The sequence below is a fragment of the Echiichthys vipera genome (assembly GCF_963691815.1).
Source record: "Echiichthys vipera genome assembly, chromosome: X".
NCBI lineage: Eukaryota > Metazoa > Chordata > Actinopteri > Perciformes > Trachinidae > Echiichthys > Echiichthys vipera.
Window position 1 is genome coordinate 47,458,968 of NC_139825.1, and position 16,801 is coordinate 47,475,768.

General features: G+C 45.9%; 1 protein-coding gene across 1 annotated transcript in view; it reads left to right on the top strand.

Annotated features, from left to right (window-relative positions):
• Positions 1-16,801, top strand: part of rspo4 (R-spondin 4) — a 55,824-nt gene that overhangs the window by 13,059 nt on the left and 25,964 nt on the right. The window contains exons 2-4 of the mRNA XM_083938541.1: positions 3,419-3,607; positions 5,718-5,855; positions 12,115-12,321. Coding sequence (XP_083794667.1) covers positions 3,419-3,607; positions 5,718-5,855; positions 12,115-12,321 — 534 coding nt within the window. The remainder of the gene's footprint in view (positions 1-3,418; positions 3,608-5,717; positions 5,856-12,114; positions 12,322-16,801) is intronic.

The following is a 16,801-nucleotide window of genomic DNA, read 5'->3' on the forward strand; positions in this document are numbered from 1 at the left end:
CACTACTCGTTTGGGCTTACCCGGTCTTCCCCCATCCTCTGACCAACTCATCACCTGATGGTGATCAGTTGACAGCTCTGCCCCTCTTCACTCGAGTGTCCAAAACATACGACCTCAGATCAGATGATACGATCACAAAATCGATCATCGACCTTTGTCCTAGGGTGCTCTGGTACCACGTACACTTATGAGCATCCCTATGTTCGAACATGGTGTTATACCTGTTGTTGCATTAGTGTTTCTTACAGGTACTTTTTCTCTTTATTTGTTGTTAAGTTTTACGTATTTTAAAGGCCCATTTGGAAAATTAGCCTCTACTATAAATGCTGTGTTGTGTGGCACTGGTTTATGCGACATATCTCCCTATACAAGAGAGATTTCAATGCTTTTTGCGTTATAAAGCAGGTTGAGGTGCTTAAACAATACTGTGAATATTTAAACATGTTGCATTTATTAATGTAAACCTTTGCAGTTGCTCACACACACACACACACACACACACACACACACACACACACACACACACACTCAATGCTGGCAGTCAGCAGGTATTTTGTGAGGACCAGACTCTCAGATTGCTCACACACACACACACACACACACACACTAACTGCCTGCCCTTCACCTCCTCAGTAGATTCAGTCCATCTTTCCATCCCTCTTCAATCCATCCCATCCGTCTTTCCATCCCACCTTGCCCGTCTTTCCGTATTCCCCTTATCCCTGTTATGTTGGAAGCATTCCTGCTTTGTCTGTTGAGTCTTGCGTGAACCTGGGAGCAGACACCACCACTCCCTGTTACATTATAATAACGCTTACTTTGGCTTAGATGTACGCCCAGAGATGTCAAAAGTATCCAAATTCATTACTCAAGTATAGATACTAGGGTTTGAAAATACTTCTGTAGAAGTAGAAGTATAGACTCATGCTTTTTCACCAAGTAAAAGTAATAAAGTACTGGTTTTAAAACTACTTAAAGTATTAAAGTAAAAGTGCCACAGGGGCCTGTAGTGCACTACCCCACCTCCCCTGAAAAAAACATTTTTGTAAAGGCCATAATCATGTTATAACAAAATGTTGAAGTTGTTAGTTCGTGGTACTGGGGTGCGCAGAGCTTGCAGACCATTTGAAAGGAGATGTTTTTGTGTCCAACCACTACCAAAAGTTCTTCAAGCGACGGCCAGGGATGCAGAAGGGTTGGCTGGTCCTCCTGGTTACCAACCTTGCTGCTTGTGTTTGGTTGGGACATTTCACTTCAGTTCTCTTGAGTCTGCCACGGACATCTTCGTATTAGGCTACATACTCCAACGTCTGCTGTTTCCTTGCTGGAGTGTACGTGATTTGTGTCATGTGCAGATGGATATGGATCGCGTACAACCAATTCAGTTCAATTCAATTTTATTTATAGTGCCAAATCATAACAAAAGTTATCTCAGGACACTTTGAAGAGTAGGTAACGTTCACACTCTATGACTTATTTATGATTTACAGAGACCCAACAATTCCCCCGTAGAGTACGGTGGCGTTGAAAACCTTCACTATAACAGGCAGGAACGTCAGACAGACCCAGCTCTGTGGAGGACGCACATCTGTCTGCACCGGAGAGAGGAAGAGAAGGAGAGAGAGAGAGAAAAGACGGACAGATGGACAGAGAGAGAAAAAGACAGACAGAGACAAACTTCCAGAGATGCAAGCAACCAAAGTCTAACAATAACTATAATAATTTCTATAGTATTGTGAACATGACTCATATGTTATGGCAGTTAATACAACAGAATAGTAGAAACAAGCACAGCTAAGGTGATAGAATATGATAATAATTATGGTGGCAAACATGATCAATGATGAGTAGCAGCAATAGCAGCTACGATACAGCGAGACATACCACTGATGGTGTTTATATGGCTACAAATGTTATAGTTTATTAGACTAATGATAGTTTACATGAGTAACAGTGATAATAGCAGCAGGAAGTGTCATGCTGAAGGCTCTGCCTCCCATTCTACTTTTGGAGACTCTAGAAACGACGAGTAGTCCTGTATTCTCAGAGCGCAGAGACCTAGTAGGGTAATACGGTACTATGAGCTATTCAAGATACGACGGAGCCTGACCAATAACAGCTTGGTAGGTAAGAAGGAGGATTTTAAATTCTGTTCTAAATTTTACAGGTAGCCAGTGCAAAGAGGCTAATGGGGGTGTCAGAACAGTATATGTTTATACTTCTCATCCAACCACAATCATATTCATTCTATCCGGATGGCACGATTTATCTGGATAGGTTTGTGACAAGCTGTGACGAAAACAAGCAGAAATAAAAAAAAGGCGTAACGAGTAGGGATGGGTATTGTTAAGATTTCAACGATACTACTACTGCTTATCGATTCAGTACTTTGTACAGTCTACGGTACAGTATTTTAAGCTTTAAGCAGCTTCAGCAGGGGACCCCAAACTTCCCTTTCCCGGGCCACATTAACCAGCTCTAACTGGGGGATCCCGAGGCGTTCCCAGGCCAGTGTGGAGATCTAATCTCTCCACCTGGTCCTGGGTCTTCCCCGAGGCCTCCTCCCAGCTGGACGTGCCTGGAACACCTCCCTAGGGAGGCGCCCAGGGTTCATCCTTACCAGATGATCCTGAACCACCTCAACTGGCTCCTTTAACGCAAAGGAGCAGCGGCTCTACTCGAGTTCCTCGCGGATGCTGAACTTCTCCCCCTCTCTCTAAGGGAGACTCCAGCCCCCCTCCTGAGGAAACCCATTTCAGCCGCTTGTACCCGCGACCTCGTTCTTTGGGTCCTGACCCAGCTTTCATGACCACAGGTGAGGGTAGGAACCAGGACTGAACGGTAGATCCAGAGCTTTGCCTTCCTCAGCTCTCTTTTAGTCACAACGGTGCGGTAGAGCGACCGCAGCACCGCCCCCGCTCCCCTCACTCCTTCACTTGGGGTAAGGACTCATTCCCTACCTGGAGTAAGCAATCCACCGGTTTGCTTTAATTAACAATTCATTTTTAAAAAGCACTAATTAATTCAGAGTTACTCCAAGAGGACTCTGAGTTGATTTCTCCTTTTTTCACTAAATAAAAAGAAGTTGGGGGGACTGAGTGCAGAACATTATATTTGTAATTCAAAATTTACATTTGATTTGACTTTCTTGGGATGTACAGTCTCTACAGTTAATAGTTGAAAGTGAGATAAAGTATGGCTACATGTGAAAGTCTTCCTTCTACAGATCTGTGTTTGAAGGAGCTCAGTGGACGATCTTTCCTGGAGTCCAGAAATTCTCTCTGTGTCCTACAGGATTTGTGGTGTCTCCAATCCTTTCTCACCTGCACTCCCTCTATTCCTCTACTTTTATTGTCATGTCTTCTCTGTTCAGTCGCACTTTCCTTCGTCCTAATCGACTACCTGTTATCTCCTGCAGCTCACAAAGAGACATCGGAGGACTGTCGGGGCTGTCTGGAGTGTTCCCACGACAATGGATGTGTGCGTTGCCCCGAGCGACTCTTCCTGTTCCTGCAGAGAGATGGGATGTCCCACCATGGGACTTGTCTCCACGCCTGCCCTGCTGGACACTACGGACAGAGAGGGAAGGACATCAACCGCTGCATGAGTATGTTTCACCTGCAGTGGAGTCGAACTGAAACTCTTGTCTCAGCCACCCGACTCCAATGATGAGCACAGTAATTTCACCTCACAGAACACAGGGGTTGCTGGTCTACCGCTGCCTCAATCGATTACATTTCAAAGTTTCATTCATTCATCTTCAAACGCTTGTCCCTATCGGGGTCGCGGGGGGCTGGAGCCGATCCGAGCTGACATTGGGCGTAAGGCAGGGTACACCCTGGACAGGACGCTAGTTTATCGCACATAGAGACAAACAGAGACAGACAACCATTCACACCTACGGGTGATTTAGAGTCATCAATGAACCGAACACCTGCACGTCTTTGGACTGTGGGAGGAAACCGGAGAACACGGAGAAAACCCTCGCAGACACAGAAAGGCCCCAGCCAGGATGCGAACCTGGGACCTTCTCGCTGTGAGGCGACAGTGCTAACCGCTGATAGATTTATTTCCTTACCCTTTAAAACACCAACGTCACACAGTAAACTAAACACAAACTAAACAACTGAGGCAGCGGTAGACCAGCAACTCGTGTTTTCTTCAAATCCCATGTTCCCCAGAGTGCAAATGTAAATATAGAACCTTTGACAGTTCGTAAACAATGATGATGTAAAGACCTAAAATACAAACTCGCATCTGTTATTTTATCCACGGGATCCAGTTGCGTAAGATAATACGAGCAACCATGGACACATTCAGCTGGAAGTCTCCAGTTAACAGAGTCACTGGTTAAACTGGGACGCTGGTTGCTTTGAAAAGGTCATGACCCTTTAGAAAATCAGGTAGAACTTGAGTCCACTGTTTGAATATCTCAGACACGGGGAGGACATGCAAACTTCACACAGAAGGGCCCAGGCCGGGATGTGAACCTGGAACCTTCTCGCTGTGAGGCAACAGTGCTAACCACTGAAAACACTATTGTCACACAGTAACACAAACTAAACAACTGAAGCAGTGGTAGACCAATAACTAATGTTTTCTATGAGTTAAAATTATTTTTATCAATGTAGTTGGGTGGCTTTAAAGACCTCATACAACCACACTTGAAAATACGTTATCTATCCGTTTAAATTCAAGAGGAAAAGAGGAACATAAACGACTTATATGAGCGTTTTCTAATTTACCCTATACTTATATCGTTAATTAAGCAGCTTTCAACCAATTTTCTTTCTCATATCAAATCAAACTTAAAAACGTATAAATTATCTGTCACTCTTATAACCCTAACCCTCGACAGGGTATAGATTACATTAAAGGTTGGATACGTAGAATCTTAATTTAAAATAAAAAATACACCTACAGGACGTTTTGAGGGGTACCGAACGAAAGTATTGGTTGATGGTATGTTTGACAGGTTTGACAATAATTTTTTTTTTACGTTCTGTGTACATTGTACCAGCCAATAGCAGCGGGCATTGCGGGTTGCCAGGGTTGTCTGTTGTTGGGTGCAGCTACTGTAGGCTGGCACTGGGTGAAATGGAGTTAGCCAATCCTGCAGCTGCTTATTTGAGAGATGGAGACGGGCAAAAATGAGACTAAATAAAGGCCAACCATTTACTCGATGGACTGAGATAAAGGAGTTCAACGGCATTAAAACGCATTCCATTATGGCTACGTTTCACCTTGATCGGTTAGCTAACTTTCATGTTTACTTAGCTGTAACGGCTAATGCTAACGGCGAACGCTAACTGTCAGTCAAAGTCCTCTAATCCTTGGTTTTATGGTGTGATTTTCTGGAGTGGATGAGTTCAAACAGACTCAAACAGACTCCGGTCTCCTGTAGGCTACCGGCCCGGGTCTGACCAACCTGGCAACCTGACTGCTGGAATTATTTTTTATTGCAACTATGATCTTGAGACACTAGGTGGCAATGTTCTGCTCATTCTCCATATTCAACCTTTAAGTGAGTGAATATGTCTTTCTTTTTGACTTTGAGCATTTCCCAAACGGCGCACTGGATAATTGCGACTTATCTAAACATCTCCATCCTTTTCTTTCCTGCCCTGCTCACCTGCGAAATAATCTGTACCTTCCTCTTAAATTTACCCAAATTGTTTATTCACTGGACGTGTTGTTGTGTGCCTCCCTCCTCTCAGAGTGTCGCTCTTTGGACTGTGAGCACTGTTTCAGCCGGGACTTCTGCACCAAGTGTAAACCCGGCTTCCAGCTGTACAAAGGCAAGTGTCTGAGCCGCTGTCCAGGAGGAACCTTCGCCCACCAGACAGACTGCCTCGGTGAGCAAACACTCTCTACTAACACAGCACTAATATTTAAAGAGCTTACTCGTTACTGAGCCTGATACATCTGGTGATACTGGGTATTTTTCTTTGTGTCAGCCAACATTATATTGGTCCTACTGAGCTGTGTTGAGCCTGATACACATTATTCCTCCATTATTGACCAAGAACTATTAAAAACACATCAGTGTGCCACGTTATAGCGCTGGGTGACATGTGAATTCATTATAATGAACACACTCTGTAGTTCATTATGACTCAATTACACACACACACACACACACACATACACACCAAGCCTGTGAATGTTCCCATGTGTCCAGGTCGTCGTTCTCCTCAAAGCAATTTTAGTCAAAAGCAACTGGACCTGGTTATTTGTCTAGGAAGACGTTTCATCTCTCATCCAAGAGGCTTCATCAGTTCATTTACACATCTGATCAGGCTGGGACCAGGACCAGGACCAGGCTGGGAGTGGACCAGGACCAGGACCAGGACCAGGCTGGGACTGGTCCAACTAACTGGTGTACAATGCTGCCCTTTCATCAGGAGATTCAACAATCTAACCTCAAAGAACAACTGTTCACAAATAGCCTCCTGTGACTCCAACGACTGTCGTTTAGACTCAATAGAGCACTAAGTCCAGACCTACTTCCACCAATGACTGGACCAGGACCAGGACCAGGCTTGGACTGGACCAGCACTAACGAAGTCGAAACCAACTTCCCACCAACGACTGCCACTCTAACGACGGTTGTTGGCACTTGGAGCACAAAGGGTTCCAGTAATATCATCGTCCTTGTGAGAGGTTAAACACCTGGATCTCACACCAGTTAGTTGGACCAGTCCCAGCCTGGTCCTGGTCCTGGTCCAGTCCCAGCCTGGTCCTGGTCCTGGTCCTGGACCAGTCCCAGCCTGGTCAGATGCGTACATGAACTGATGAAGCCTCTTGGATGGGGGTGAAACGTCTTCCTAGACAAATAACCAAGTCCAGTTGCTTTGGACTGAAATCACACACACACACACACACACACACACACACACACACTCTGTCCTGCTGCTCACTAGAGCACCAAATGTGGATTAATCCACTGCTGAAAATAGTCCCCAACAAATGCACTATCTCCTCCTGTTGGTCTGATAAAAACTACAGCAAGCAGCTGTTTTGGGAAATCACTGGGCCCTTTCAATAAAATTAGCTTTATATTTGTGAGCTGTTGGTTGGGCTGTAAAACATTTATTTCCTCAGTAGGATCCAATGGGCTTGAGGCTGATGTGCAATTTGTTCACAAGAAGAAAAACACAAACAACAAGCGTTTAAAACCAACATTATCCATCAAACTGCATCCATGTGTGATTACAGGCACTAGTGATGTGGTCTTTGTTTTTTTTTTTGGATGATTTTTGGGGAAATCTCCAAGCCTTTATTACACAAGATAGAAAGGAAACGAGGGAGAGACATGCAGCAAAGGGCCGCAGGTCGGAGTCGAACCCGTGTTCGACTTCAGCCTCTTTACATGGGGCGGTTGCTCTAACCCAGGGGTCTGCAGCCTTTACTATCAAAAGAGCCATTTTGCCCCTTCTTCGACCAAATAAAATCTGTCTGGAGCCGCAAAACAAATATTATCATTCATTCATCTTCAGCCTCTTGTGCGGGTCAGGGTCGCGGGGGGCTGGAGCCGATCCCAGCTGACATCGGGCGCGAAGCGTGGTCCACCCTGGACAGGACGCCAGTCTATCACAGGACACATAGAGACGAACAGAGACAGACAACCATTCACACCTACGGGTGATTTAGAGTCATCAATGAACCGAACACCTGCACGTCTTTGGACTGTGGGAGGAAACCGGAGAACCCGGAGAAAACCCACGCAGACACGGGGACAACATGCAAACTCCACACAGAAGGGACCCAGCCGTATTCGAACCTGGAACCTTCTTGCTGTGAGTCGACAGTGCTAACCAGAAAAATGATTTGATGTCACAGCTTAGCTTTATGTATAGTTACTGTTGACATTTTATTCCTATTATTACCTAATTCCTCACCACATATCAAGCACACAGGTAAGCGAACATCATGTGAAAGCAAATTAATATTTCTACACAACAATATTTTCCTCCGATAAGTTTTTTTGGGGGGGGGGTTTATCCGCAGTTAGCATACCAGTGCGGGCACCAACTCAAGTTTAGCCACCTGCAGGGAAAGGCGCTGGGCCGTAGACGTAGGATGTGACGCGTATTTTAGTTTCACGTCAAATCTTTAAAAAATAACCTTGAACTCTAAGATCACAGGTGTTCCCTTGTCCACTGTCCAAAAAAGGCGTTATTTACACGTTGTTTATATAATTTTTTTGGCAAAGCTACAGGGAGCCACTGAAAAGAGGCAAAAGAGCCGCATACGGCCCAAGAGCCGTGGGTTGCAGACCCCTGCTCTAACCACTCAGCCCCCGGCCGCCCCAATGATCCTTTTTTTAAATACCGTATTTTCCGCACTATAAGGCGCACCACATTATAAGGCGCACCACATTATAAGGCGCACCTTCAATGAATGTCTTATTCTGAAACTTTTTTCATATATAAGGCGCACCGCATAGAACAGACGCTAAAGTCGAGGATGGGGTTACGTTAAGGACTGCCTCTAAATTTATTGATGTTAAGTTTGCGTGCTAGCGCGAGTAGCATCCAGCTGCAGACCCGGAGCTCAAGCCCCTCACTTGAAAAAAAAAAAAGTGAGGGGCTTGTGTCAAGTGAGGGGCTTGTGTCAAGTGAGGGGCTTGTGTCAAGTGAGTGGCTTGTGTCAAGTGAGGGGCTTGTGTCAAGTGAGGGGCTTGTGCTCCGGGTCTGCAGCTGGATAGTGTTGCCTTCCGTCAAATAGTGATTGTACGGACTCTTCTACTTGCTGCTCTCTGTTCAACGACCCACTGTTCGAGTTTGTCCTCCAGCTGCAGCCGTCTCGCTCTGTTCCCTCTAAACTCTGTTCCCTCTAAACTCTGTTTAGTCTTCTTTAATTGGCGATAACATATATCTCAACATGCACCGCGCGTTACTTCTTCTACGGGGGAAAATAGAGTCGGCGGCTGCTCACCGTAGTTGAGACCTGTTGTGGCTCAATATTGGTCCATATATAAGGTGCACCGGATTATAAGGCGCACTGTCGGCCTTTGAGACATTTTAAGGTTTTTAGGTGCAACTTAGTGCAACTAGTGCGGAAAATACGGTATTCTCATTTCACACGCTGAAAATGCGAGTACATGCAACAACAGCTGAAATACTGCAGTTGTATGTTGAACGTATGTGTGCAAACGCATCCTAATGTATGTAGCAGTTCGTAACACATGATGATGATGTAATGGTGGACTACACGTTATCCAAAAACCGAAGGTCTGACACTTATGTATTCTATTACTGCTGCCGATCCGCCACAACCACAGCAGAGGAATGGATGCATCTGGAAAGTAGGTTCATCTTCCCTTGATGAGGTAACACTGGCTGCATGCGGAGGACAAATATATGAGTGCTCACATACAATTAGAAATCTGGATGAAGTTAGAGTCATGTATACGGGAAGATGAATAACCACAGTTCTTTAGGTTATGTGAAAACTTTCAAATCCCATGTTCCCCCGAGTGCAAATGTAAATAATGAACTTTTGACAGTTCGTAAACAATGATGACGCAAAGACCTAAAATACAAACTCGCATCTGTTATTTTATCCACGGGATCCGTTTCATCTCATCTCATCTTCAGCCTCTTATCCAGGGTCGGGTCTCGGGGGCAGCAGCTCCAGCAGGGGACCCCAAACTTCCCTTTCCAAGGCCACATTAGCCAGCTCTAACTGGGGGATCCTGAGGCGTTCCAAGACCAGTGTGGAGATCTAATCTCTCCAACTGGTCCTGGGTCTTCCCCGAGGCCTCCTCCCAGCTGGACGTGCCTGGAACACCTCCCTAGGGAGGCGCCCAGGGTTCATCCTTACCAGATGATCCTGAACCACCTCAACTGGCTCCTTTCAACGCAAAGGAGCAGCGGCTCTACTCCGAGTCCAGCCCCCCTCCTGAGGAAACTCATTTCGGCCGCTTGTACCCGCGACCTTGTTTTTTCTGTCATGACCCAGCTTTCATGACCACAGGCTGGGATCCATTTGCGTAAGATAATACGAGCAACCACGGACACATTCAGTTGGAAGTCTCCAGTTAACACAGTCACTGGTTAAACTGGGACACTGGTTGCTTTGAAAAGGTCATGACCCTTTTGAAAATTAGGTAGAACTTGAGTCCACTGTTGGAATATCGATTTTTACAACCTGACATTTTGTTGCTGGCACAGTTAAAATTCAGTGTTCAATGCAAAGCTTGCTAACTCATCTGAATAGCTGAGGCAATACGCCACTTTTTGGTGACGTTAGATGTAAAATACTCATAATGCTCACTTCATTTGCTGTCACCCAAATGACCTACAAAACAAAATGACCTTACCTGTAAAACCTGTTTTGGCCCTCTGCGGAAGGACAGTGTGAGTGCGCCCTAAGGGAGACTCCAGCCCCCCTCCTGAGGAAACCCATTTCAGACGCTTGTACCCGCTTGTACCTTTTTGCATTAAGCAGAAATTAATCTAAAATGTGTGGCTATGGATCAGTTGCACCTGTTTTGGTAAACTACACTTTGTTTCAGTGAAGACGGTTTAACGAGAAAAACATAAACTTTCACGTGGATCAAACTGTCATTAGCAAAGTTAACTTCTGACAACATAATGATACATTCAAGCTATACGTCGTCTTTTGGGATATTTTGTCTTGAACCCCCCCCCACACACACACACACACACACACACACACAAATATAGAGCCAGACTTTGAATGCAACACATGCTTCACATTAAACCTTGTTGTTTATCTTCCCTCCCTTCTAAGTAAGTGAGATATATTATATATATATGAACTCACTCATCAGTCTGTGCTGTGTCGGGACTCCAGATTCTGCCGTCCACCTGCACCATCTGCAGCTACTGTTGTTCCTTGGCATCGTGACCACATCTGGTTTCCATGCCGATGTTGAGGTTTCGCGTCTGACTGTTGGTACACACCTCGAGCAACTCCACAAAAGAATCAATGAAAATCTATTCATTTCATACCCAAAATACAAAAATGCTAATGATGATTACTGAGAAATGTTGTCCCATCTTGACTGAAGCTGCTGGTCTTTTCCGTTGCGGACTGCCTGGAAAAACATCACTCATCAGTAACCAGTCACCGTGAGTGTAATGCCCCGGCGTGTATTAATGCTTCAGCTGGCATTCATCTTCTTTAAATGATAACAATGTGGTGGCCAGGGGGTCTGAAGAAAACATTAGTCTTTAAATATTGTTGCTTCTTCATGGGGTTGTGATTTATTTATCGTCATTACCTCACTCCTGTACGGAAGAGCAAATTCAGCCAAGACTTTTCCATTTAAAGGAAATATCATCAGGCACTGTTAGACTCATCTCATTCTCATCTCATCTTCATCCGCTTACAGTCAGGTCGTGGGGGCAGCAGCTTTAGCAGGGGACCCCAAACTTCCCTTTCCCGGGCCACATTAACCAGCTCTAACTGGGGGATCCTGAGGCGTTCCCAGGCCAGTGTGGAGATCTAATCTCTCCACCTGGTCCTGGGTCTTCCCCGAGGCCTCCTCCCAGCTGGACGTGCCTGGAACACCTCCCTAGGGAGGCGCCCAGGGTTCATCCTTACCAGATGATCCTGAACCACCTCAACTGGCTCCTTTCAACGCAAAGGAGCAGCGGCTCTACTCCGAGTTCCTCATGGATGCTGAACTTCTCCCCCTCTCTCTAAGGGAGACTCCAGCCCCCCTCCTGAGGAAACACATTTCGGCCGCTTGTACCCGCGACCTCGTTCTTTCGGTCATGACCCAGCTTTCATGACCACAGGGGAGGGTAGGAACGAAGATTGACCGGTAGATCCAGAGCTTTGCCTTCCTCAGCTCTCTTTTCGTCACAATGGTGAGGTAGAGCGACTGCAACCCCCGCTGAGAGAGGAAAATACATGTTAAATGTCATTATTTAGTCAGGCATATAATAGTTAAAAACACTGACCACTTCCAACCACACTGGGTTCACGGGAAAGTGCGTTAATCTTCCCCTGCATTCATCACATATGAAAATGGTTGAGTCCGTGGCTTCTGCAATCAGTATTGTCTTCTTTTCAGATGTGTGGTTTTTGGTTCTTTGGTGCCTGACCTTGAGAAATCTCAATCCTCTTGTCTCCTAGAGGACTGCCTCCTGGCTCTGTTAGGAGAGTGGAGCGACTGGAGCGTCTGCCTCCGTGACGGCGCCACCTGCGGCTTCAGGTGGGGCAAGCAGACCAGGAACCGAGGGGGCGGGCTGTCCGGGAGAATGCCTGAAGAGAAAGCGGCGTCACTTTGCCCGTCCAACAGCGAGACACAGAGGTGCAGGATGAAAAAAAGATGTCCTACAGGTGAGTTGGGAAGGGAAGGGAAGGGGAAGGAGGTTACAGGTGCAAACAGTAGCTGCAATAAGCTGCTGCAAGATTAAACTGTCATTATAAATACACGTTTAAAATCAACCATAAACAAACTGCAGCAGAGCGTCTTCTTTATGACGTTGGACTGCCAACATCTGTGGACTCGTGCATTGTTTGTTTGGTCTTGTGTAATGTGCTGTGTTGACATACTTGTGTGATTTATAATGCCAAGTTGGAGAGATTAGACCTTGTAAAAAAATTCCAACATGTGCTACTTCCAATTAACACTTGAAGGCTAGTGTTTACAGTTTTCCTCTCGGGGCAGTGGCTTAGTGGGGTAGAAGAGGCGCAAAGCTTCCCTTTCTTTTAGTTATTTTTGCTGTTTTGATGCTAAAAATCACAAGTCCAGGGTTCAGTATTGGTGATGGAGTCAAGGCAACTTTATTTGTACAGCACTTTTCATACACAAGGCAGACTCTAAGTGCTTCACAGCACAACATGTCATGAATTCAAATGCATTACAGGAAGACAAAGAGAATAAAAACACAGACAATAATTAAAACAGTGCGGACGTTAAAAGGGCAAAGATTTAGCAGAAAGCTAAGGTGAACATAAAAGTGTTCAGTCGAGTTGTAAAAGTGGTCAGAGTGGGTGAAAGTCTCACATCTTCAGGAAGTTGATTCCAGCTGTTTGTTGCATAATGACTGAAAGATGCTTTCCCTTGATTTGAGTTTACTCTGCGAACCTCAGAGGATCATAGTGATCTAGAAGGCTGATGTGGCCGGAGCATATCAGTAATATACCTCGGCCCTGGACCATGTAGTGATTTATATGTGAGCAGGAGGATTTTAAACGTACAGGAAGCCAGTGTAATGATTTAAGAACTGGTGTATTGTGCTCACATTTTATGGTCTTTGTTAGAACTCCAGCAGCAGCGTTCTGAACGAGCTGCAAGGAGACCGTTACAGTAGTCTAGCCTACTGGTGATAAAGGCATGGACAGCACAGGGCGTGGTGCGGAATGACAGTGTGAGTGCGCCCTAATTCCCAGTCCAATACAAAAAAAAACTTCTTATATAGCTTATACTGTATATCTTTTTGTTTACACCTGTTGTCTTGTTCAAAGAGAGAGAAAGCACAGTGAGAGGATGGAGATTTGGTTCTGTGGTGTTCTGATTGATCATATCTGGGGAATATTACCTGTAGAAGGAAACGCCTGCGGACGACCAGAGAGGCAAACGCTAAAACACTTAATGTCTGATTATTATTATGTGAGTATTTCTGTATTTACTCGATATCAACAAACAAAACCCACATTTATGAATGAGATCGAATCAGCGGACCTTACAGCGAATGATGAGGGAGATAAACAGACTTTATTTTTGGTTTTCTTTCCTTTCTTTGTTTTTTTTAACCGGCTCACCGGCATTGTGTGCAGAAAAACCGATTCAGTCGGCATTTAATGCACAACAACCGAATCGCTCGGCGTTTGTAGAACCAAATCTCTTGGCATTGAACGCACGACGACCGAATCACTCGGCATTGCGTGCAGAAAAACCGATTCACTCGGCATTAATGCACAACATCCGAATTACCCGGCATTGAATGTGGCCCTGTCGGACCACTCGGAGGAATCCAGATTTCCGCGGTGACATCCGCAGCACTTGGAGATGGCGCTGCCCACAGCGGAGAAGAATCTGCGGATGACGTTCGACTCCTGTGGTGTCTTCAGGTGACGCTTGACGGAGGAGGCAATGAACTTCTCAAGTGCTGGTTCCCCTAGTTTTAGGGAGATCAGCACCATTTGTTCGTTGCCCCACTTCTTGCACAGATCCTGGAAGATGGTCTTGTCGAGGTTCTTGAAGGTCTTTTGGGTGGCGTGGAAGTCTACACCGTCGACCTTTGCCCATATGACCTCAAACAGGTGCTTCATGATGGCCTCGGGGTTTGAACAGGTAAAGGTCACTTTGTTTTTCCTGTATGCCCGCCCGACCAGCTGCTCCACAAACGCCTCGATGAACTGCTTGTTTCTTTCCTGCTGCGCCGCAAGTTTGGCAAGTGTCTCTTTAGTTACTGAGACGGTCGCTCCACCGGTCGATGCTTTACTCGATGCACCAGTCAACGCAGGCAAGTGCCCCATGGAGGGTGTGGTTGGTGACTCTATAGGAGGCATTAACTCACTGGCTGTTATACCTGTGATCAATCTGTCACTGTGGGTGTTGACCTGAGTGTTCATCCACCAACTCATCAGTCCCAGGAAACTCCACGCTCTGTCCTGGATCTCAGCGTACATGTCAGCATCTGACTGAGGAACATGCACTGTCCTGCAGACTGTTCCTGACGTTCCTGGATTCATCTCTGGCTCTGTGCCATTTGCGATGTGTCCGTAGAGGAGATCACTGAATTCCTGTGTGAACGTCTGGACTTTGAGAGGGGAAATGTTCTTGAATTTTGTCAATTCCCAACCTTCATTTCCATCCATTAGTTTTTCACCCTCCTCGGCCAGCAGAGAGGGAACGAGGTCTGTGATCTGCTGCGGTGATTTGCTGCTTTCTTCTTTGGGGTCCAGGTCGAATTTGTCCACCACTTCTCTCGCATTACGAGTGATCCATTGTCTGGCAAAATACTTTGCATAAAAGGCCTTGATCTTCTTCTCTGCTCTTTTCCTAAACCGAAGGTCCTCCTTTTCAGTTGTTGGACTTGGGACGTCTTTCAAACTCCTTACATCGTCAGCAATGTCTTCTACGACAGCCTCGATGTCAGAGGAGCTTTGGGATCGCAGCGTCAACTCAGAACGCGACTCTTCGTCTAAAAGAGGTTCAAAGATCTGAGTCACCTCATCCTGGATCAGGTCTCTAATCCTGTCCTCTGGTGTGGCCTCCACCGGGGCTTCTGTGTGTCCGTGGTCATCGTCTTCTGGGTCTTCTGGGTCTTCTGGGTCTTCTGGGTCTTCTGGTTCCTTGTCGTCTCTGTCTGGGTCTTCAGGATCCAAAGGTGTAACTGGTGTCTGCCAGCGCTCCTCATCCTTGGGGTTGTCCGGATCCACAAGTGAAACTGATGCCCGCCTGTGGTCTGATGACTTGATGAGTTTTTCGGGGGAGGTGGTCTGAATCGGTCTTCTCCTCTTTATAAAAGGTGTTTTGACCCTGGCTGTGAGGGCCTTTAACAGTTTGCAGACGTGTTCAATCATAGTGTTCAGCCTGCGGGGGGGAGTGATGCGGTGTGTGCTTGCCAGAGAAGAGTTGACGTGTTCTGAAATGTCTCTGCTGAGCAAACTCGACAAGCGATTTGAGTTGATACCCTGGATCGGGTTCTTGATGTCCAGAACGTCGGAGAAACTCTGTGAGACAGCGTCCCCCACACAGGACTGAATGTCCTCCACAGACACTTTAGTTTGGCCCTGGAGAGCTCTCAGCACGGCTTTGGACAAGGACCGTATTATGTCCAGCAGCAGTTCGGCCAGCACAATTTTAGTGGCGTCATCTGCGGTGCCTGTTTTCAACAGCTCCAGCTGTTCGGGGGTTATCCTTTTGAAGTAGGATTTGATCAGATAATTGCACAAATCCACGGCTCCTGACTCCTCCGTCTGTGGCGATGCCGGTCTTGAGAGGGCCATCGTGGCTGTTGTTCCTTCTGAATGCTTTGTGTCCTGAATGTCCGTCGAAGAATCCTTGTGAATAAGCGAGTTATTGTCCTTCCTGGTCGAAGCCACGTGAGCTTGTGTGCAGCAGCTGTTCAGGTCTGGAGGCAGATCGAGAATGTGCCGGAACCCTCAGTGATCTCTCATTTACATAGAGTTATGATATCACAAAGGCAGTTCTTTAAGCTCCGCCCCCTCAACATCAAAGCCACCGCTGCTAGGCAACAGCGGAACTCTCTGGCTGTTTGTTGTTTTTCAAACAATCAGTGAATGAAATGATTTTCATTTGTATCAGTGTTATTGTTATTGTTATTATTGTTATTATATAAAATAAAAGGCAGCTTAAGCTAGCAGTTTCCATTGTTGTGGGAATTTTGTAAATGTGTAATTCATAATTTACCAAGCTCCTCTCCTGTGGAACCAACACCCAAGTGTTATTCTGAATACTATAATCTGTCTGACGTTCCTGTCTGTTATAGGGAAGGTTTTTGGTTCAATTCAGTTCAATTTTATTTACAGTGCCAAATCATAACAAAAGTTATCTCAGGACACTTTACAGAGTAGTTAAAGACCACACTCTATGACTTATTTATGATTTACAGAGACCCAACAATTCCCCCGTAGAGTACGGTGGCGTTGAAAACCTTCACTATAACAGACAGGAACGTCAGACAGACCCAGCTCTGTGGAGGACGCACATCTGTCTGCACCGGAGAGAGGAAGAGAAGGAGAGAGAGAGAGAAACACGGACACAAAGACAGAGACAGACACACTTCCAGTAACTATAATGATATATATAGTGATGTGAATACTACAATACATCCTGTATCAAATC